The 23242-nt window shown below is 42.1% G+C and overlaps 4 protein-coding genes and 1 pseudogene across 5 annotated transcripts; 3 read left to right on the top strand and 2 right to left on the bottom strand.

Annotated features, from left to right (window-relative positions):
• Window positions 1-760: 760 nt before the first annotated feature.
• Window positions 761-3298, bottom strand: LOC141834516 (putative receptor-like protein kinase At2g21480). Its single transcript, XM_074721837.1, has one exon. The coding sequence runs from the start codon at window positions 3296-3298 to the stop codon at window positions 761-763; it is 2538 nt and encodes an 845-aa protein (XP_074577938.1).
• A 1015-nt stretch (window positions 3299-4313) lies between these two features.
• Window positions 4314-7835, top strand: LOC141835312 (protein Iojap, chloroplastic). Its single transcript, XM_074722756.1, has 5 exons — window positions 4314-4555; window positions 4704-4833; window positions 5831-5969; window positions 6167-6255; window positions 7537-7835. The coding sequence occupies exons 1-5, from the start codon at window positions 4382-4384 to the stop codon at window positions 7656-7658; spliced, it is 654 nt and encodes a 217-aa protein (XP_074578857.1). The 5' UTR covers window positions 4314-4381; the 3' UTR covers window positions 7659-7835.
• Window positions 7836-8944: 1109 nt separating this feature from the next.
• Window positions 8945-14644, bottom strand: LOC141835311 (squamosa promoter-binding-like protein 15). Of its 2 annotated transcripts, none has more exons than XM_074722754.1 (11): window positions 14463-14644; window positions 13570-14315; window positions 13122-13312; window positions 12192-13036; window positions 12038-12112; window positions 11862-11969; window positions 11665-11782; window positions 11352-11487; window positions 11124-11268; window positions 10443-11042; window positions 8945-10232 (listed from the first exon to the last, which is right to left on the bottom strand). In XM_074722754.1, exons 2-11 carry the CDS (start codon window positions 14193-14195, stop codon window positions 9822-9824), a joined length of 3255 nt encoding a protein of 1084 aa, XP_074578855.1. In that variant the 5' UTR covers window positions 14196-14315; window positions 14463-14644; the 3' UTR covers window positions 8945-9821. The 2 variants fall into 2 exon arrangements, with proteins under 2 accessions (XP_074578855.1, XP_074578856.1); XM_074722755.1 differs by having other exon boundaries at window positions 13173-13312.
• Window positions 14645-19464: 4820 nt separating this feature from the next.
• Window positions 19465-20715, top strand: LOC141834936 (uncharacterized; annotated as a pseudogene).
• A 1644-nt stretch (window positions 20716-22359) lies between these two features.
• LOC141834572 (uncharacterized) lies at window positions 22360-22867 on the top strand. Its single transcript, XM_074721887.1, has 3 exons — window positions 22360-22444; window positions 22525-22580; window positions 22673-22867. Exons 1-3 carry the CDS (start codon window positions 22360-22362, stop codon window positions 22865-22867), a joined length of 336 nt encoding a protein of 111 aa, XP_074577988.1.
• Window positions 22868-23242: the final 375 nt, after the last annotated feature.

The following is a 23242-nucleotide window of genomic DNA, read 5'->3' as shown; positions in this document are numbered from 1 at the left end:
GTGTCAAGGGACACGACCTATCCATGTTTGGTGTTGGAAGTCCAAATGTTACTCCGTTGCTTGTGTTGCTCCACAAGTGATGTAAGACCATGTCAAGAAACACGATTAAACTGTGCACCATGCTAGAATGTACACTCCCAAGACTTCTTGACTCCAGTTAAGTTCCGAATTCACATCCTATCAATAAAAATACACAAAGAACAGTTCTCCAAATTAAAAGAATAAAAATAATATAAAAGCTATGAAAATATAGAAAATATGTTCATGTAATAAAACAAATACATACTAAATAGTATCACAAGCATATACATAAAACACATACATCATAGCTATAATAATAATCATGAAAGTAAGGATATTCTTGGAATAAATGATAGGATGCTCATTTGATGATTTTTATAAAAGAGAATATATCCATTTGATGATTCATAAATGTAGAACGTCCTTTTGATTTTTACTTATCGTTTATACTATCAAACTAACAAAAAAAATTCCTTAGCAATTTGTTTCAAAATTGTAACATCTCTTGTTGAAGCACAGTAGGTAAGTAGGTAGATGATTACGAACGGAGCAGAGTTGTAGAAGTAGATGATTCTAATAGAAATTTTATTATCGATTCTCATCTATGTAAAATATTTAATTAATTATTAATTAATTATTCATCTTTTCCTGTCAATAAATTTTAATGAATCGATAATATTTTGTGGGACAACAGTTTAATCAGACCAATTAATTGTACAGGTAGAGAGACAAAGCTCCTTCACCGTCCTTTCATTCCGGCGAGCTGCGCGAAGAGCTCGTTCGCCATGTCCGTGCTCGAGTTCTCCAGAGACTGGTTGATGGGCGTCGCCGCGTTCGTGCTTGACGCCGCCGCCGCCGCCTTGCTGGTGTCGTCGTCCTTCGGCGTCAGTTGTTGTTGCTCGGGCTCCGGCGGGTTCGCTTCCTGCAGTTGCAGCGCGTACTCGAGGTTCCAGAGCACGTCGCCCATGGACGGCCGGTCGACGCCGTACTCCGCCAGGCACTTCTCCGCGGCCTCGACGAACTTGCTGAGCGAGTCCTTGTTGATGGTGCCGACGATGGTGGGGTCGATGATCTTCTCGACGAGGCCCTTCCGCTTCCACTGCAGCCCCCACTCCGCCAGGTTCACCTGCTCCCGCGGCAGCGCCGGGTCGAGCGCCGGCCGCGCGCAGAGTGCCTCGAACAGCACCACGCCGAAGGAGTACACGTCCGACTTCTCCGTCAGCTGCTGGCACCGGAAGTACTCGGGGTCGAGGTAGCCGAAGCTGCCCTTCACCGCCGTGCTCACGTGCGTCTGGTTCATCCCCGGCGCATCCTTCGACAGCCCGAAGTCCGACACCTTGGCCACGAAGCTGTCGTCGAGGAGGATGTTGGTGGTCTTCACGTCGCGGTGGATGATCCCCTGCGCCGTGCCGGTGTGCAGGTAGTGCAGCCCCCGCGCCGCCCCGATGCAAATCTCCAGCCTCTGTTTCCAAGTCAGGGGAGGTAAGCCATGGCCGTAAATATGGTCCCTGAAGGGCCCGTTGGCCATGTACTCGTACACCAGGATCATCTCCGAGCTCTCGTCGCAGTAGCCGATGAGCGACACCAAGTGCCGGTGCCGGAGCTTCGACAGCATCTGGATCTCTGTTTGGAACTCGTTGATCCCCTGCTCCGACTGCGGGTTTCCTCGCTTCACGGCCACCTTCGTGCCGTCCTCCAGCTCGCCGAGGTACACGTTCCCGAAGCCGCCGACGCCGATCACCGCGTTCTTGTCGAAGTTCTTGGTGGCCGTCTGGAGCTCCGCCAGTGAGAAGTAGCGGCCGAGGCCCGCGGTGGAGGAGAAGGTGAAGCCGCTGCTCTTGTGCGTGCTGTAGCCGTGGCCGTAGCCTTTGCTCGACGACACGAAGCTGTTCCCGGTGTTAACAGGCAGCAGCCAGGAGGAGAAGCTGCTCCTCCTCTCCCAGTCATGCGGTCGCTTGTGCCATTTCACCATCATCGCGCCGAGGCCGGCGAAAGCGCCCAACATCATGGCGAACCCGACCGCCGCCACCACGCCCTTTGATTTCCCGCCGCCGTCGTCGACCTTCGAACCGTCGACCCCGAACTCTCCGTCCAGGCTCCTCACCGAGTTGCTCATTTTAAGAATCTCAACGCCGTTGAGCAGAGCATCGACTCTGCCAGTGCCTTCCTTCGTCGGGCCGATCTGGATCGTGATCCGGTCCGTCGCTACCGAAGCATTCACGACGATGTCTTTGTAGTACGGCGTAGCGAGCGCTCCGGTGACCGTGGAGAGGTCGAGGCCAGATATCGCCATCTGGCCGTTGATGTACACGTTGAAGTAGAGGTCGTTGAGGGATTTGCTAACAATGTCGCAGAAGTGGAGGCGGAGGAAGTAGGCGAAGGCGGGGTCGACGGCGAAGTGCCACGTCACGTTGAACTTGGGATTCGCCACCCCGGCGTCTCCCATATTGACGGCGGTGGCGTAGACCGAGTTGGGCGCGATGAGCGGCGTGACGCCCTCCGGGTACTTGATGATGCCGGCGGAGACGGACACGTTCTCAGCAGCCGCCGGCGAGTGGAGGAAGGGCTCGTCGGGAGCCCAGGAGCGTCCGAGCGTGTCGTTGGCGGAGGTGATGGGCGGGCCGCCGACGTTGATGCGGTACGCCACCTGGTAGGCGTAGAGGGAGAGGCCAGCGATGTCGCCGACGGGGGCGATGGTGGAGGCGGTGTCAGGGACGAGCGCGTCGGGGGCGGAGACGACCTCAATGCCGTTGACGAAAGCGACGGAATCTTGGAGCGGGGAGAAGCTGAGGGTGAGGTTGGGGCTGGTGGCGTTGACGAGGTACTCTTTGAGGACCCACTTGGAGGGATCGTCGACGGAGAAGCTATGGAGGAGGACGAGATCATCGGTGGAGACGGAGAAGACGGCGGCGGAGAGATCGGAATCGGCGTTGTCGAGGGGGAAGAAATGAAGGCGGAGCCAGTGCCAACCAGGGCGAGCGAGGGTGAAGCTGTAGGCGGATTCGCCATGGAAGATCCTGGCGGAGAGGTAGAGAGGGGAGGAGACGCCGGGGGCGGAGGGGACCGAGACGCGGACTTCATCATCGGCAGCGAGGAACGGGGCGGTCTGCTCATCGGTCATGAACACTCGGCCGTCAGGCATTGCGGCGCCGGAGGTGGCGCCGCAGTCGAGCAGGAAGTTGTCCGCGGGGGCGAAAGGCGCCGGCGCCGGCGCTGCCGACTCCACAGCGCAGGCCACGCAGAGGGCGAGGAAGATGAACCAATCCACCGCCTCCATTTTTCTCATCGACTCAATTCTCCGGCGGCGCATGCGCCTCTCTCCGATCCCCTCCCGGTGTCGGGCGGGAAGGAAGAGAGGGGAGGAGAGGAAGAAACGGTTATAGTTAGTTGTTCATGGCGCCAAATTCCACATAATTTGCAACTGTATTTTGCTGCCATTTTTGTTTTTTAAAAAAGGTTTGTTCTATTTATGGAAATGTGAAAAAACCGCCTCCTATTTCTACTCTCTCCCACCGATTAAAGATTTTTTTTTTAAAGTGAGGAACAAAATCCTCAAATACTAAAAAAAAATTATTTTTCTAAAAATTATTTTATGTAATTTAAAATAATTGTTAGCAAATAAAAAGGCAAAAACATGGTTACAGTAACATCACACGCTCTAACCTTGATCACACAATTTTAAATTTCTCTTCGACGTTGCAATTTCATCGCACAACTCCTTTTCTCACCTGACGTCGTAATTCCATCGCACAACTCTTTTTCTCCCCCGGCATAGCAACCTTATTGCACAACTCTTTTTCTCTCCGACGCTGCAACCTCCCCTACATGTGATCCTTTTCGTTTTTTCGATAAATAATGGTAGTGAGGTATTTTCTTATATTACATATTAGAATATTAGATTTGACCTATTCTAGATTTTTTTTCTTTTTCATAAATAAGATGGTTTTTTTATTAAAAATTATTTTATTTATAATTTTTTATATTAATAAATCAAAATATATATTTTTAATTTTTTTAAAAAATAAAAAATAATATATCATACTAAATTTATTTTTTTATTTTTTCAGGAAATAAAAAAATAAAAAAAAAAAATTAAACCAAACGCCCCGAAAAATTTTAAGATTTTTGGTAGAAAAATTTCGTAATAATTGAAATATATTTGAGGAATATTTTCTATATCCGAGATATTTTCGCTTTATCCTCTTTATCCGTGAACTCGCCGTCTCCTCTCTCGTCCTCCTAAATCTCCGCCGCCTCCGCGGTCGCTGGCGGCCGTGCCGCCGCCTGCTGCCGGCGCCTGCTGCTGCAGCTCCTCCAATCTTCCGATCAATTGGAAGTCAGCCATCGAATACGGCATAGCATGCAGGCATTGGCAGTGCTCCCTTCCTCCGCACAGATCCATAAGCCCCCTGCCCTCGACTCGCTGAGGGCGACGCCGGTGGTGATAACGAGGAGCCGATGCCCTAACCTCAAACTCAACCGACACTTTCCTTTCTGTCTCCGTACCATTCATTGTCAGAGGCGTCCCGATCACGTACGCCCCTTTTTTCTGCTCTCTCATCCTGCCATCCCTCGTCGAAACGAGCAAAAGGAGTCATCTTTCTCTCTTTTTAGTCCACAAGGTGAAAGATTGTTCCTGTAAATTGTCATTTTTGGTTTATCCCTTGTGCGTTCCCTTGCAGGGAGTGAGCGGAGGTGACACAGACGACATGTTCGACGATTTGTTCAAGAAGTATGGCAAGGTGGTATATAGAAGCACCGACCAAAAGCGCCCAATTTCGGAGGCAGATGATGATGCTGAAAGCTTGTCCTGTAAATCCCATCTCATTCAACTTTTCTTTGAGCCAGTTGTCTCGGATGTTTAAAGTTGGCAAAGACTAAACAAGGGTTTCATTACATGAAGTTTGTTAGATTCGTCATGTTGATGTTTATTGGTGGTTCAATCTTTCAACTTTTTTTTTTAATGTTGGATTTTGCTATGCTCCTAATTTGATTCATCTCAATAATAGATTGTTCTAGCTATCCTTAGTAATTGTTAGACCATATTGATTTTTTTTATAGATCACATTGATATTCTCTATGTTGATCTTGGACTAATTAGTTGTTAGGTTAGGCGAAGCTGAAGTGTTTCTGCACTCCATGTATTGGCAGAGCTAATTTTATTTTTCTAATTGAATGCAGTGGCATTATAGAAACAGATATTATAAATCATAAAATGTACAGTTAAGTTAGCAAAGCACAGTTGAATATTAAGAGATATCATTCAAAATATCCGCATCTGAAGTGCAACGACATGATTTAGAGGCTTGCAACCATAGGAACCTATGCTCTGAAATATATGAATGTAATCGATTCAGAAATCTGTTCTTTAATATCTTTAATGCATTCCAAACTTTATGTTGGATATATTGACTCCAGTTATAGTAGTTAAGATATGCCACAGGCTTCATTAGCTAATCAGTGAATAGTTTTTTTGGTAGAAATTTTTGCAATTTTGGTTGTAATAAATTCAACTTCATTTTCTTCAAATTTTACTTAATTTTGCTAAAATGGCATTTGGATGCTCTTGTCGACAAGATAGATTGTGTTGCAAAGCGCCATTCTTGGCGAAGAAACATGTGACCAACTCCAAGTAGCACCTACATTACAGCCTGCAGCACATGTTACTTTCCATGTTAATGTAAATGAACATATCTCAAATCAGGAACAAGTTATAGCAGATTTAGTTTGTCACATTTGTGTGAAATTGTATTTTACCTCAAGTGTGTAGATGATTTGTCAATGACTCAAACGAATGCCATTTCTGCAGTTGCTGTGACTCTGGCTAAAGTTGCCAATGATGTAAAAGCTGCTGATATTCGTGTTCTCTTCGTAAAGCCTCTGGTCTATTGGACTCGATTCTTTATCATTGTTACAGCATTTTCTCGTCCTCAAATTGACGCAATTGGGTACATATCTTTTCCCTTGTAGAGTATCTGCAACATTCTGTCTCAAGTAGTTTTCACACTCTACATTTTACTCATCAAAGAACAAAAAGTGTGCCATCTAAGTAAATCAAGTCATGTATATCGTATCTGCCGATGAGCTGCAAACAATAATATATTTTTCTGGTGCTTAAACCATTTTTTGGTGTTATGTAATTTAGGTCAAGGATACGAGACACAGCTGAGAAGCAATTTAACAAAAATGCCTCTGGTGATACGAAACCCAACTCGTGGACTTTACTAGACTTTGGTAAGTCTGCTGCACTGACTGATCTTATGTGATTCATCATTCAATGCGTCTTGAAAAAAATCTATTTTTTTATGTGTCTTTAACTCCAGTTCTGCATCTGAATTTATTTTCTGATTTCTTTTTCTTGATCTGCTTTAGATACAGTTTATATTGTAGAAAAACAAAAGATTGTATTTACAAATAGAAAAATGAATAAATATGTTATGGTACAAGCGACACGAATAAATTCTATACAGATTTGGTTAATACAAGAGTCTAATCAATGGTGGATTAAGTCGTATAGACTAAATCAAGGAGGATTAAGTTGTATATACTCAGTTGAAATTTTATTTAACATCTCCATAAACTCAAGGCAGTTTGGTTGAGATAAGCTTGAATTTATGTTGTAATTTAATAAAGTTAGTTTAAGATGTTTGTCTGGTGTTCATTTGAAGAAATAGATTGTAGCTGAAGGGTTCTTTGTTGTAGATGAAAATACAACCCTTGAAACTTCTAACAATATGGTACTAGGTGAGCAACATCGAAAGCACTCTGGTCGTTCTTTGCTTGGATGATTGATGAACGGGCAACAACGAGAGACACTTTGGATGGTTTGACATCGATCAATCTCTGCTCAAGAGGGATGTAAGAGATGGACCCTTTAACCATTTGTATGACATGAGTCGAGATGTTCTCAAGGCACATATTGGTCGGTATAGATCGCTATTAGTGTTGCACAGTAGAGTAAGTAGTCACAGTAGGTGACGTAAGGTGTTTCGATGAAGCAGGATGCCATGGTGGATGATGTGAGGTGTTATGACATGGCATGAAGTTGCGGGTGGCATGCACTACGACGAAGGACTAGGTGGGAGACGAGTATGAAGGATACAAAAGAGGAAGTAGTATGGAAGGCACGAGAGGTAGAGGAGGTCATGTGTGCGATGATTAGATGAGGATCGATAATGACTCTGATACCATGTAAAAAATAAAAGATTAGATTTAGTACAAGCGATATATATATATATTAATAATATACGCACAAAATCTATATAGACTTAGTAAAAGAGACTAAACCAAAGGGATGGATCAAGTCTTAGCGAATAAATATAGGAGGATTAAATCATGTAGACTGACTTGAAACTTTATTTGTCATTTATGTTATAATGTAAATGCAATTACATACACCGAGTAAGAAATCATGTTTGATATTCTATGCTTTTAGCTATCTGAACCAATGTTTAGTTGTTTTCTTGACGAAAAGGTTCCTTTTTTCGCTTACCTGTTTTCTGGTTAAACCTTCAGGTGATGTAGTAGTTCACATATTTCTTCCCCAGCAGCGAGCTTTCTACAACTTGGAAGAGTTTTATGGAAATGCCACATCTATCGAACTGCCTTTCGACAACCAATCCCCATTCCGAAACTAATGCATTCTCCATCTCATAGAATCCATTGAGTTTTGCTGGAAATTTTCGACACTGGGATGCTTTACTCTCCTTGAGAAGACACTCATTTTAGCATTGTGAATCCCATGAGTTAAGTAGAGCAATTTGTTAACATGATTGCCAGTTTGATATTTCTCTTCTTTATAGATTGCCATCAAATCCTTGCTATACCATTGCTAGGTTATCGCGCCTATATAATCAAATAACCATTTCAATGTCGAGCGATATTGAATATCGTATCGCTCTTCGTCTCCCTCGCATAGCTACATCGACATAAGATCATGGTGGCCAAAGAAGTAGGTTAAGTAGTTCTTTTCTATCTCCCTCCCATGGCTACATCAACACAATGCCACTATTGACAAAGAGAAAGGTAAGTGTTCTTTCATCATCTACCTCCCATGGCTACATTGACACAAGGTCAATATCGCGAAAGAAGACGACAAATGTTTCTTCTCGATCTCCATCTTACGGCTATATCAACACAATGTCACCATGGCCGACGAAAAGAAAAGAAGGTAGGTGTCTTCCTCTTCACAAGGAGCATTACAATGGCCATTAAGTATCAATCCACTACATATGAAAGTGAATGGAAGACAAACTATCTTCTCTTCCATTGCGGGCCAAAGGCTAATGTTGATATGGTTTAACCCGCATATGAAAGTGGCTCAGCTCACAAGTTAAACATCAAGAACAAATTCACTGCAACGGCCCCACTCAGCTAATCTAAATAACTCAGTTATGCCTTCACCGAATTTATTGTGTACTCTGTTGAATTGGTTACGACGGAACAGAATTGCAAAAGAGGATAGGGTTCGAATTTCGACGAAATCGAGATAATATCTTTTTTTATCGTAGTCAATTGCAGTTTTTCGATTTACCGCCTCATAAATGATTGTGGGACCGATAGGATGATGGATTTTACTTTTTTATAAAAAAACAAAATAAAACATGGTTAGAAATAATTTTTTTATTAATTGTTAAAACAACAATAAAGTAGTACTAAGCAAGCTTCAAAGATCTAAAATGTATTTATCATTTTACAAAGTAGAACTTGAACCGATTCAAACTATTTGAAAGAGTTTCAAATTAGAGATTTGCCTTCGTCTAAATTGCTTGCACCAGGTTCATGCGTATTCCACTCATTTCATTCAAACAAAAGATTATTTTCATGACTTAAACCTATGACTTTCCGATCACAACAACTTTATCGTTGCACCAGACTTCTCTTCGAAAATAAAGATAATAAAATAAAAAAAATACACAAGATGTAAAACAAGACTACCCTCATTGAGTTCTCAACAACAAAAAGGTACACAAAGTGAAGAAATGGCACAATAAAACCTTACTTTCTCATTGTCATTAAATATTAGCAATGCCTTCTTCCCCTTTACACTCTCCTCTCCCTATGCAACACGAACATTTATTTCTTTTGAAAAGGTACAAAACGTGAGAAATCATGGTGAGCACTTGTACCTCCAACCATTGATGATCTCAAGAGCCATGGCAATGGCCATGGCCCTACACATGTTCTCTTTCCCAATCCACCAACTCTCTAGTGCCACCAATGATCAACTGGCCAACAGATAAGGCTCAGGGCAAAGCAGCACAGCACAGCACTGCACTCATCCACACAAAGATGCAAAGGGAGAAAGAGATGTGTAAGTGTTCCAGTTGCCCACCAACTCAGCTCCTGCTGTGTCACTAGATAAATGCTTTCAGAAAGCAAAGAATATCAGTGCCTATCTGTTGATTCATCTGTTGCTGATACAACTCATGGACTTGTTTCACTGATGAAGTCTCCAAAAACAACAATTACTAACTTGTGAAAGAAAAAAAAGAGAGGATATAGATAGATCCACAAAGGCCATCATTCTGTGCTCCTTTATTCACATATGAAGTCTGGGGGAGCCTTTATTTTGCATTTCTTCTTACCAAAATTCCCTCCTTTGGTTACTCGCGAAATGCTCGAACAAGGCTTTGCATTGCTCTTCTTCGCCCCCTCCTGTTACTGAACCCACAAGGGCATTGAGGGAGTTGAGCAGTGTTGAAGGTGCCGCGTGGAAGGATTATACTGTGACTAGTATTTAGTGTCTTCGAATTTGTACAATTAACTCTTAGCTGCGACTTGCTACTACTCTTTGGCAGCTACCTTGGGCCGAAGTCTAGATTCTCCCACTTGAATGGCTCTACTGATCCAATCTGTGGTAAACCGCGGAAACATAAGCAAACGCAGACGCAGACGGCAGCTATAGCAAGCATTGAGTGAACATAAGGCCGCTGAAGAAGCCCCTTGGTCCGGGGGGATCGCCTAAGCTGTCTAGCCCCAATCATGGAACATTGAGCACAAGAAATCGACGGCACAGCGTGGGCACCCTGCCTGCTTGATCCTCCTACCACTGCTCCATCTCTTACTGGAATTGTCACTTGGCCATTTGTCCTGTCACCAAGCTTCCTGAATACCAGATTGTTATAGGAAATATTGTTCCTCAGCAATGCATACATATAGGGGGACTGATCATTCTCGTCGAGTAACGAGGTCCAGCACTTCAACCCGATCTACCAAAACCAGAGACCAACAGATTAGAGAAAATGCCTGTAAGGTTTTAAAAATAGTAGACATGGAAGTATATATTTATTAGAGAAAATGCAGCTAGAACCTTTGCATTCTAAGATTGGCACGACTAATTTTAATTTGCTTCCAGCTTGGTTCTTTCTATAAGAGTATACGAGAAGAATGGTAGGTAGTAAGATGTAGGAGAAGCTTACTTCTTGTGGATCATTAGTGAGTGCATCAACCAAATCCTCCGAGTCCTGCATAGATGCAGCCATATGCAATGGGGTAATCCCACCAGGTCCGGCCATGCTTGGAGAGAAAAGATACACCTTCGTCGCATCTTTCCCTTGAATCACATAAAACTGGATGAGAAGGTCTACCATTTTCCTGCACTTTCTCTTAACTGCTCGGCTCAATAGGTCAATTTCTGAAAGAAGTTCTAGTGACTCCTGTTTTAACGCATCGTCATTTAAGCTTCTTTCCACAAGAATATCCAAAAGAGCTTGAATAAGAGTGCACCAATCACGTTCAACTGAAAAGGTCAGAAGGTACTTCAACCGGGAACTTGAGAAATTAGAAAAGGAGAGACTCGATGATTTTTGTGTCCTTTGAAACAGCCAACCGAGCTCATTTAGGAAGTGCAGACTATCCTCCTTTGACCTGTAACAGGGACTATTACTAGCTTGTTCCTCTGTGATGACATCTGATAGGAGAGCATCCTCAAAATCTGCTTCAAGGGTTCTCAACTCCTGACAAATGCTAACATTGGCAACAATGACGGGAAAGCTGTTCCCCTTGAAACCATTTTCCACCTGGTCATGTAATTCGAATATCAGTTGAGAGTGGGGGAAGCTACTGAATTTGACAAGTTGATTCCACATTAATGTGGTTACCTCAATGAAACATCGACTAAATCCCTCAGGAGATCCTCCTGGGAAGTCAAACCTCTCGACACAAGAATCATCATATATGGTGCCAGGATATGTCGAGCAGAGAATTTCTTTTGACATGTATTTACCCATATAAGTGCAATGAATCCTATAGAAATGAAAGAAATATATGAGCAATATAAGTGAGCTAGTACAAGCATTTCTTTTCAAACATTGCAGTGCTCAACTCACTTGGTTCCAGGAACAGTCAAATTGCGACCTTTCAGAAGAAGGGATGTTTTCTGCCCACCTACAACAGCAACCGGTGATACAGATGTCAACTCCGGTGCACTCCATGCCTTCCAGGTCCTAGATATGCGGATCTTCCCTGCAATAGATAGGTATGATATGATTGTCTACTTGAGAAGATAAAATTACTGAGAACTCATTGATTATGGCAGCCCAAAATATTATTCCTTCAACATATATACTCCATTGAATCTTCAAATTACTGAAACATATAACAAAGAATGTGTTACATAACAGTAATACTGAAAAATCGTACCGTCCTTGTGTGACACTAACTGTCGATTTGTACGAAGTAAAAACCTTCCATTTCGCCAGAAATCAGTTTCAGGAAATTGAACTAGTGACACAACACGTTCAAGAAGATCATCTTCAAGCTGCAAAACCAACAAATTTCCAGTATACTCCACACCAAACTAAAAGTTAGAAAAATTGAAAAAAAAATACAGCACTGACTTCTTCCCATGCAACTGATGGCATTGATAAGTAGATAGATAGGATTATGCAACCAGGCCTGATGTAACTCTCCATATCTGAAGGGCTGTGTGAGAGCCAATTAAATACCTGTAACAAAGGGAAATGTAAGTAGTACACGAGTTGTTGGTAAAAGAAAATTCTAGAGGATATCAAACCTGAGAACGTAGGGTATCAGGGAAACTACTTGGATCCTTGCCAAAAAGCTTGAAAATTATTCGTCCAGTCCGATCCTGTTTAGTCATAGGTGTAATAAGCAAATAAGATGCAAAAAATGTCCTGAAAGACCATCGGCAATAGATTGCATGTTACCTGAGCATCAGAGTTGGAACTAGATGGGGAGTGATCTGAACCAGAGGATTTGTAACCACCTCGAGATGGTAGTCTCTGGGCTGTGGCATTTTCTGTTTGCATTTCTGACACTCTAAATAGCTCAAGCGGCGCACTTCCACCATTAATACTACTCAGTTCGACAGTTGCATTTTCTTCCCTACATTCTAGTGCTTGTGCAGCTTTTGTGCTTTCCAATGTTGAATGCAGAGGGAACAACTTCTTTGTAACAGGCGGAGAAGATGATGGAGATCTCTCTTCCAAAGGGTTGCTACTTTCAGATGATAAATATTTAATTGCAGAACCAAGTTCAGGAGGATTATCATACTCAACAGGTCCAAAAAGTTGCAAAGGTAAGCTCTGACGGGTTTGCTGAACTATCTGGTGACATGCACCAACTGTAGATTTGCTGATGAGGTTGTCTGGCAAGACACCAACTGAAGAATGCATATGGGTTGATTTATTGTGAGAATTAGCATCCCCAGAGGGTTCAACATTTTGAACCTTAGCCTTATCATTGCCACTACTTTCACTGCTCCTTTGGGAAAGAGTTGCAGGGACAGCAGCAGTAGTAGCTGCTATTGCTGCCGATAAAACTGCCAGTAGCTTAGTGGTGGCAGATGGAGAATTTACCTCCCCAATTTCCTTAATCGACTTCTCAATTGAGACTAGTGGTGCATCTTGAGATACGTTCAAATCAAAACCTCCAGGCTCCAAAGATCTGGCAGAAGGATTTCCACTATTTGAAGCGCTTAATTTACTGATAAACTGGACAAGGCTGTCCCTTTCAAACAGAGGAACGTTCGTCTGTTTGTCTTGAGAGTTACCTGCATTCACAGTAGTAATACATGAAGCAAAAGAAAGAAATCACAGAGCAAAATATTAGCACCCCTTTCGAGAAAGACGGCATGCCTTCCAAGCGTGCAAGCATAGACAACAAGTTAACAATATCCAGATGCCCACTTGCTGAATTTTCTTGGTTCTTATGTTGTAGCTTAGGAGAAGCAACTTCTGGTTGTGTCTTCCTTCTGCGCCGATTGTGTCCTGCAAGCCGCCTTCTACAGCTTCTCTTTCCCTCATCAAACTCAGAAAGAGGATGGAATCTGAATAACATAATCATACAGATCAGAAAGATACAAGTTTTTTCTGAAAATTGATTGATAGAATTAAACACAGCAAATCTACGATTGCAAATAAGCCTGTTATTTCTAGCCATCAAGATTAAGTTGTAACACCAAGCATATCATGGCAGATTTTCCACATATTTCAAAAAATCTCAAAAGGAAACCTGTAGCAGAAATTTACCTGGTTAATGCTAACTGGAAACTGAAAAATAAGATTTTGAGGTGGAAGAAATTACCTGCTGCACTGTTGGCAGAATCTCTGCATCTGGTTCCCAACAAGGGCCTTGGCAGTCTTGCTGTGCACCTCACACACCTTGTGGCGCCTGTGGTAATCCTTGGCGCTCGACAGATCCGTGCGGCAATCATCAACCTGACACATCGGGTAGTTGCTGCTCCCCGGCGAGCCAGACCGGACTCGCTTGTTAGGCCTTGCAGCAGGCTCCTCTGCCAAGCATCCTCCGCCTCCTAGCTTCAGCACTAGCCTTTCATCCTCCTCTTCCATACTTCTTCCAAGTAACGAGCTCTCGTCCCCTTTCTTCTGATCGGCAATAGCAGCGGCTGCGGAAGATGACCGAGATCCAAGGCAGATGACGTCCGCGGTGTCGGACGCAGGCGTGGGCGTGAACCGCACGCTGTCCCAATTCCACATCTTGGGATTCCAATTACTTGCGGGATTCACTACGGAAGCGTTCATCGTGTGCTCCTGGTTCTCCGGAAGTCGGTTGTGCTGAAAGACGGAACTTTTCCATGGAAAGTCTCGCTTCTTCGCGAGAAGAGGAGCGTCACAGAGGGCAACGGGAAGGGTCTGGTGGTGGTGAAAGAAGATAGGAGGAGCGACCTGCGCACCGACCTCTCCCTCCATTTCTGCCAGATGAAACGAACCCTAAGTCCCCCTCGACCGCTCCACAAAAACCACCACCTTTATCGTCAAAACACTACCGTCTACGGTCTACCTCCGATCCATTCTTCCACATATTCCAATCTACAAAAGCACCAATAATCCGTCAAGAACAACAAAGGCGACAGCTTTTCAAAGCAAACCATAGAAATAAAAAAACAACCAGAATCAAAACATCAAAATTCCCTCAAAAACCAATCAAAAACATCGGAAAGAACCTGTTCTACTTACCCAACTCTCACGCTTCTCAAGACCAACATAGATCGGAAGCTTGAAACCGCTCTCTCTCACCACGAAACGAAGTTGCTGCGCAAAGGACCGCAGGGAAGAACAGATCTGGAGACTGGGACGACTATGTTGACCTCTTCTTCTCTCTGGTTGGACCTCTCCTCTCTCTCTCTCTCTCGCTCTCTTTCTCCAGCAAGAGGCGGCGTGGCAGGAACGTAATAAGACGCGAAGAGCGAGGGCAAGATATAAGAACCGCACGGAAAGGAAAGCCCACTGCGGGGCATTATTTCGATGTGACCTCCGGAATTCACTTTTACTAATTAGCCCCTCTATTTTCCTGCACCACAAAAAACCACTTCAATTTTATTTAAATCGAAAAAGTAAAAAAAACACACACACGTTCAACTAAAGAATGGCACTTTTTTTTTTTTTGGAATTTTCACCCAAAAATAAATATCCCATATTAAGATTGTAGATTTGATATACCGTGCGATGATTTTCTGCGCACTCGTGAGTGACACGGGATCCATCGTCCATCACGTGATCACATGTCAAATCTGACCGTCCAAATGTGGAAATACATAGTGTTCCACCTCGACCTCCCGCCGCTGTCGCCGCTGTCGCCGGTCACCGTCGGTCGTCGACCTGAGCGCAATAGACGTGCCGTTCACGGGCGCGTCGGCTGACGTCAGATTCCGATCGAATTGTGGTCGGAATCTGATGCAATTTGGCCGAAAACACGACCGATAGCCGGTCGCGATTTGATCGAAAACAGCGCGCGCCACTATCGACCGTGTTTCTGATAAAATTGCGATCGAATTCCGACCAAATTACGTCGGATTCCGACCACAATCCGATCCGAATCCGACACCGGTCGAAGCGCCGACGAGCGGCACGTCGTGTTGGGTTGCAAGAGTGTAAACATAGTCTCACATCCAAAATACCATTGGCATGAGTTTAAAAGTATGGAAAGTATCTCCATTGGTATGAGACCTTTTGGGAAGAACCCAAGAACAAATCCATGAGGATTTAGACCCAAAATAAACAATATCATACCATTGTAGAGATGCGGACATCCTTAGGGACTTTACACGTTGATCGTGCCCCGGCCAACGGTCTGGGGCTGGATGGTGCAACGGGGCAGGAGTAGTGGTAGCGGTGATGGATCGACTGTGTAATTCACGGGGTCGCGCAATATGAATCGTGCAGTATATCATTTCTCATTAAGATTAATGATCATATAAAATATATCTTGTCGGGCAATAAAATAGATAATATAAAAAAAACAAAGCCGAAATATTTTAGAGGGGGCGTTATGAAATTTTGCTTAAAAGAAAATTAAATAAAAAGAATAAAATAAAAAGAGGAGTAATTGCCGGCCGCGAAACTAGTCACACAAAACGCACCAAAAGTGGGCCCCACGGAGTCATCGTACCGGTGTAGCTTTACGATTGGCTGGAAAGGCGGGCGGGTCGCGAGCAAAGGGAAAACGTTTTAGTATTCTGAGGAGTAATTAAGAATCATTATTACCGTAATTAATTTCTGTTACGGCCTCGTAACCGGCTCCGTACGACCAAACCCGAAAAGATAGTCAAATCTGAGCCGTCCGATTCGCCCGTACCGTACGATGCGCCCTGTAGCCTGCGAGAGACAGCCGTCCTTTTGCTTCTCGTCCGTCTCTTCCAGCGCGTGCCAGTCAACGTCTGATCTGCAATTAAATAATATTAAATTTTATGAATTTATCTGAAACACCCTCTTTTTATTTGTATCTGAAAATATACCCTTTTGATTTATATAGAATTGGACAAAAATTAAAAAGGCCCTATTTTTTTGTAAAGAAAGTTAAACAACATTTTCATCATATTTCTTATTTCAAAAATATTCTTATTCGAGTAGATTATAAAATAGTTGCTAAAATATATAATCATAAACTTAAAATAAATTATTATTTTTTTAGTTTAACTTAGTCAACAAATTATACAAAGAGTACCTTATATTAAAAAACTCTTTAATAATTTAATTAAAATCATTTCAACCGAATGGAAATCTCTTTAATAGCTATTTAAATAATTATTATAATATTTTAATAGGTATATAATGGTTGCTATATTGTTATAATAGCTATTACATAACTGTATAATAATTTTAATTAAATTGATAAAAAAATTATATAAAAATGTTATAGATAATATTTTTATAAGTTGAAGCAGTTCATTTTAATATGTTAAACAGCTATGGAAATACAATGGGATGTTATTTTAATTTTATATATATATGAATTAGGCATCCTTTTAATTGTTGCCCAATAAAATTTTTTAATTTAATTTAATAAATCTTTTTTTAATATGTTTTAATTTAAAATTTTATTTTATAAAATCAATTTAAAACTAAAATTACTAATTTATACTATAAAAAGTGAAACTAAATGTAATTTTGAAATTCTTCCAACTTTTTTAGTTGGCACTGGATATCCAATTTATGTTGATTAATTTTGAAGGTGATCTGTTAGGTCCCATGAAAAATTTTCACCGATCATCAGAGTAAATCAGGAAGCGCTCGTAGCTGGTGACCTATCAATCCAGCGTTTTCAATCAACATCTTATTAAGGAAAATTTATCCGTTAATTTACTAAAGCTAGAACTCAATCCTTAAATATCTGAGAAACTGAGAAGGTGATTGCCACTCCACTATTATCCCGAGGGCAAAACTCTTCCAACTTGCATAACGAGGGATAGTGTAATAGCTTCTATGAAAACATAGTCTATAGTCTTATCGAAACAACGTATGAGTTCACTCTTGCTCTTGTCGAAACAACGTAGTGTAATAGCTTCAAATGAAAATTTCTAAAAAGATAATAAGCCATAAAAAATATAATTGTTTATATTTATCCTAGACAATGTTTTAATCATAATTGTCTATATATTTATATTTTATTTATCTTGTGTACAAATTATTCTAGAATTGTTATCAAACTTATTGCAAAGAAATTATAAAAATTATATTATTTAAAACCATTCTTTGTATTTTTTTTTACTAAAAAAATTCTAAATGAAAATTGACCTTCCCATAAAATTTCTTTAGGAAAAAAACATAATCCCTAAAAAATTGAATTTAATTATCAATATAAGTTATCAATAGTGGAAAAAATAATGATCCAAAAAAGTAAAAGTTATTCCTCAATAGTGACAATTTGACTTAATAGTGTCACATCAAAAACAAAACATGTGGCCAACATATGGAATCCATCCACTTGAATAATTGTTCAAGTCAATTCCTTTATCAAATAACAATAATTAATCAATTAATTTAGAAAATAAAATAAAATAAAATGATTTTTTGAAAATACACTTGATAATATAAATAAATTTATAATAAATATATAACTCTTGGGTTACTACTCTATTGTTTTAGACTTCAATTTGGAAAGCTTGGATGGTGTTGAATGATTTGGAAAGAGTTTAGATGAAATAGGTTAGAGGGAAACTTAGCTTTATGACTATTGGAACTTGAATAAAGTACACTATAAGAAAATTATTAAATTAACGATCGAATAAAATTTTCGAAGTGGGTGAGAATTGATTGGTTTGGTTTGAGTGACAAAAGTCAACGGAGTGGGAGTTAGCGATCGAAAGAAAGTTGTGTTGGAGTGGAGAAAGAACTTGAAAGGAAGTGAGTGTAGTTTGAGGTGGCGAGGACAACAAGTTGGCCATGTGGCTCCTATCCCTTTTTTGAATTTCAAAGTGAGTGATCGTTTAGCAAATAGTGTCATGGTAGATCTAACTTGCCTTTGAAATAGTTTTGGACAAAAATCAAAAGGGCGTCCATCATTTACAAAATTATCATGGATATCTCATTTTCAATTAAAATTAAATAGACATCCCATTTAATGTGAATTGCCCAAAATACTCTTACATATCATTTTGATCGTGTAAAAGCTAGCAACTAGCTTCTATATGTTGTAGAAGTTAGTTGCTAAATTCTACAATAATGACTTTATATCATTTTATTTTGCTTCTCTAAGTGATAACCTAATTAAAATAATATTTCAATGAGCAAAACAAACGATGAAGACTTCATAACACCCACTACATTTTAAATAATATATTTTATTATGATCATGTAAAAACTAATTGCTAGCTTTTACAATGATAACTTTATATCATTTTGATTTTACTTCTCTGAATTATAACATGATTAAAATAATATTTCAACAAATAAAATAAATGATGAAGATTTCATAATATTCATCACATTTCAAATGAACATAATCTAATCATGATTAGGGCGTGTGGAACCTAACATATAACTTCTAATACAACGTGTAACAACTACCTACTAGTTTCTATTGAATTCTATAGCAAATCTCTCTTGAACTTTTGATCTTTTTTTATACTTCCACTTACTCTTTTGTAATGCCACTTCTTTTGTGAGTTTTATTTTAAGTATGACTAACATTTCGACAAGCACAAGCTTCACCATTAAATACCTTTAGGAGACGAGTAGTAGACGTGTAATCGTGTCCATTTAGTACGAATTCAAATCCTCTAGGGCCATTAAATTGACGAACTTAATGTGCTTAAGATTTAAAACAACATACAAGAGTACAACGGTTGTATGGTGAAGTAACACCTTTGGCTTCTTGTAACGGTTTAGTTCGATTTGGGCTCACGGAGGAGGACGGTTCGATGCTTTGGTTCGATCGGACGGAAAGCGATTCGATGCTTCAATTCAAGACAAAAGGTGGAGACCTACTTTGAGAGACATATTTGCCTTCATATAAATGGATTTGAACTTAAACGGATCCGATAACGCCAAGAATCCGCGTCCAAAATCCTGATCCCACCCAATTACCAGTCATTTGCAAGGAAGCGGGCCCCGATCCTGTCCGGACCAGTGACAGTAAGGTAAACGTTCTGGTAAGTTGTTTCCGCAGGAGGCTAATATTGGCCTCAGCATCTTTTAATTACCCCCCTAAAATTAGTAAATCCTGATCCGCGCTGCTCGGCCAAGAAGCGATCCCTCCGCCGCGTCGACGAAGGCTCCGATCTTGCACCGATCAATCGCCTCCTTCTCGATCGATCCAGCAGATGCTCCATCCTTCGATTCGCCGATGAAGGCTTCGATCAAGTTCCGGGAGGAGGCGCCGCCGCTGGTGCGGGCCAAGATCCCCGTCGCCGTCCTCGGCCTCCCCTTCCTCTCCGGCTTCGCCGTCGGCGCTGGGGAATCCTTCCAAGATGTTCGCTTCGACATCGCCACCTCCTTCCGCGTCGGCCCTTCGCTCCGCCTCTCTTACCGTCCCCACGATGACCGAAAGCCCTTTTCGCTCATCCTCAAGACCGGCACCGGAACCCTAGGCTCCCCCTGCGGAAACTCCCCCCTCGTGATGTCCGCTGAGTTCGGTCTCCAGAGCGGCCGCCCCGCCTTCTCCCTTCTTTTCAAGCCCAATTTCGGCGACTTCTCCATCAAGAAAGTTGTGGATGCCGCCGCGCCTGTCGACGTCTCCGCCGAGTCGCCTCCGGCCGTGGAGGTTAAGGTCTCGGCCTTCTGCAATGAGAAAAATCCCAAGTTCGTAGAATTCCACGCTCACGAGCCGATCGACTCCGGAAAGAAGCTCAGCGGCGTCCCGATCGACATATCCACTCTCGCGACCGGCGGAAGCGGCGGGATCAACGGGCTCCTCTCCGGCTTCGAGGTCAGCGCGAGGAGCGTCCTCCATCTTCCCAAACGCGCCGCCGTCCGGTTCAAGTGGGGGCTCCGAGTGCCGCCGGAGCTTCGCTCCGCGCTCGACGATCCAAGAGGTCCGATCTCTCTGAGCAAGCTCCCGCTTCTGTCATTGAGCAAGATCACGATAGAGCATTCGACGGAGACGAAGAAGCCAGTCGCCGCCGAGGATGCAGATGCCGGCGCCCGCGCCTTGCTGCGCGCAGGGACGTGGAGGCCCTGCGGTCTGACGGCATTCTTCTGAAGAGGGCCTTGGAGGATCTCAGGGCGGAAGTCGGAGCTCGGAAGTTCACTCAGGCAGCTTCTGCGGCAGCACGCAAGGAGGAGCAGAGAAGCAACGGCGAGCCACCGAGGAACACGGCGGCGAAGCCTGAGAGCTTCCTGGCGGAGGAGCCAAAGAAGCCGTCGGCGAGGAGCCCTACTGCAGGGGCTTGATTGAGGCTAGCAACGCCTCCTCTGCCGTTGGATGAAAGTTGGAAAGGACTGATCTCTTAGGGTTTGTTTGTTTGTTTGTTTGTCTGTCTTGTCTTCTTCTCTTCTTTAGACTTGTGAATGCTTCACGTCTACTATCAAAATAATGCAATGCTGGCTTGCTTGATGTTACAATTAAGTGTTTAAATTTCACTCCCTTAATTTTAGTGGTAGATTGAGTATTAGGGTTTTGGCTTTCGAGATATAATCGAGTTTGGTTATGATGGACCAGATTTATTGAAATAGACAAACATTGAATCTCAACGAAATCGAGATAATATCGTCTCATCCCAACTACAATTTCTCGATTTACCTCCTCATAGATGGTCGATCGATCGTGTGGAGCTATTGGGATGACTGTTTTCACCTTTTGCTGAAAAAGAGTATTAGGGTTTAGATTAGTATCGGGACAGATTTGTTAAAGTGAGCAAAGGTCAAATTTCAACTAAACCGAGGTAATACTCTTCCCATAAAGGCAAAGGTAATGTCCTATTTTTAAATATTAGTGGTCTTCACATCCACATCATCAATCAAATATATTTTTCTACTATATTAACTTTCACAATGAAATATATTACAAATCAAATATTTATTGGTCCCTTCTATCAAATATTTTACTTTCAAATATCATAATTAAATATCTCAATAACTACCCTAACCTAATGGATCTTTGCCTACTATTTCATTTTTTATTTAATTCTAATTATTATATTATTTTTTATAATAAAAAAGATTAGAAATCATCGGGCAAAACTTCTTACCCGGTGATTTCCAATCTCTTCCCAAATATCCCATATGTGGGGATATTTGAAGAAATATCCCCTATTAAATATCCTCTATTGGAAATGTCCTAATAACTAATTGTAATTTTTTTTATTTATCTCTTTATATATGATCGTCGGACGTATAGAATTGTTAAGGATGAATTTCACTCTTTTATTGAAGAATATTAGGGTTTAGAATTTAATGATTCACGGTAATGTTATGGATTTAGTATAAAGATATTGATATTCAAGTTAAAGTTAAAAAATGTATATGATATTTGAAATGAAATTTGAGTTCTATTTAAAATGAAATTTGAGTCTTAAAATAGAAGTATAGTTTAAAATAATGAAATTCGAATATATTTAAATTAAAGTTATGGATAATATAGTGAAAATATATGTGAAAATAAATAAAATTATCGAGTATATTTAATTGGAAGGGTGGGGACCAATGCGTCCAAACTAACGCAGCGGGCTACCGGAATACCTCAGCGGTGGGGCCCAAGATATTGTCCAGTAAAAGCGAGGATAAGAAAGCGAGTATAGGCCGGACGAGTGAACGTGAGGGAGAAACGCTAGCTGTGCTGGCGTCAGGAGATGCTTCGTTCGCGTAAGCCACTCGGCCTCCCACGAACAGCCACGTGCCATGCCCGGCGCGCACGTGCGAGGCTCTCGCCTCTCTCTCTCTCTCTCTCTCTCTCTCTCTCTCTCGCTGCTTCCTGGCACGGAAATATTCATTTCACTCCAAATAAATTTCTAAAATCATCAGAACGCTCCGATACCGTTGCACTGTTGGGCTTCATTTTTACGTAGCATGGCAGTCGATTTTCTGTAGAGGGGCATTTTGAAAAAAGAAGATAATTTTTTAAAACAAAAATTAGCCTTTTATTAATTGCTACCTCCTCCTCCTCTTCCTGTCTCTCTGCTTCATTACAAGTTCGCTCATGGCGGCCAGGCCGAGCTTGTGGCTGATTACGCTGGCCGTGCTCTTCCTCTCCTCGCCTCTCGACGCCTTTGCTTCTCGCTCCAGTACGCGCGCCTGCTTCTTCTTTCCCTTATTGAACATCACTGCTTTGTTCTAATTCTCGACAAATGCATGAACGATGCAGATTTAGGAGCCAAGAAGATGACGACGTCGACGGCGGCGGCGACGGCGTCGTTCAAGGTAAGAAATGAGATTGCTGGTGGCTTTGCGCGGTCGATAGATAGCATCCGATACTTTATTTTATTTTATCTTTTTTGTGAAAAACGTAAAAGGTACGAGCAATGGAAGGAGACGAAGAGGAGAGTCGAAGAATATTCCAGTCGGTCGCGAACTCGACGGCGGCGCCGGGCGCAGCGGAATCTTCGTCGGCGAGACAAGTGCCGACGGGACCAGACCCCATCCACCACCACGGCGGCGGCGGCGGGCCTCCCCTCGGCCGCCGCCGTTTGCTTCAGCTCCAGCGCTAGCTCGTTCTATTCTCCTGCTTCATGCAGAATTTGTCTCCTCATTTATAGATAAATTTTATTGATTTGTTTCGGAAATGTAGGAGCTTTTATAGTTTTAGAGGAGCTATTGCAGTAGGTTTGAACGTATCGTGACAAAATGGATGCTTGTTCAAGGAATGGCAACTTTTTTTATTTAAGAATTTATATTTTTTTTGTCAGAATTAATTATGATCCTGAGAAGATAAAGTTTTTCTAGTTACCTGATTGTTTTTTAATTAAATTGTTCCACTGATCAGAGCTCCAGGAACACTTAAGGTTTTCTATTCCATCACTGTCCATTGCTGAAGCATCAGAAGAGAAATGATACACTATATGAAAACGCAACATGATACATTA

Source organism: Curcuma longa, chromosome 9 (assembly GCF_044706935.1).
Source record: "Curcuma longa cultivar G26 ecotype Majalengka, Jawa Barat chromosome 9, ITB_CL_G26_1.1, whole genome shotgun sequence".
In the NCBI taxonomy this organism is placed as follows: Eukaryota; Viridiplantae; Streptophyta; class Magnoliopsida; order Zingiberales; family Zingiberaceae; genus Curcuma; species Curcuma longa.
The sequence above is the reverse complement of the archived record's forward strand: the minus strand, read 5'-3'. Positions and strand labels throughout refer to the sequence as shown.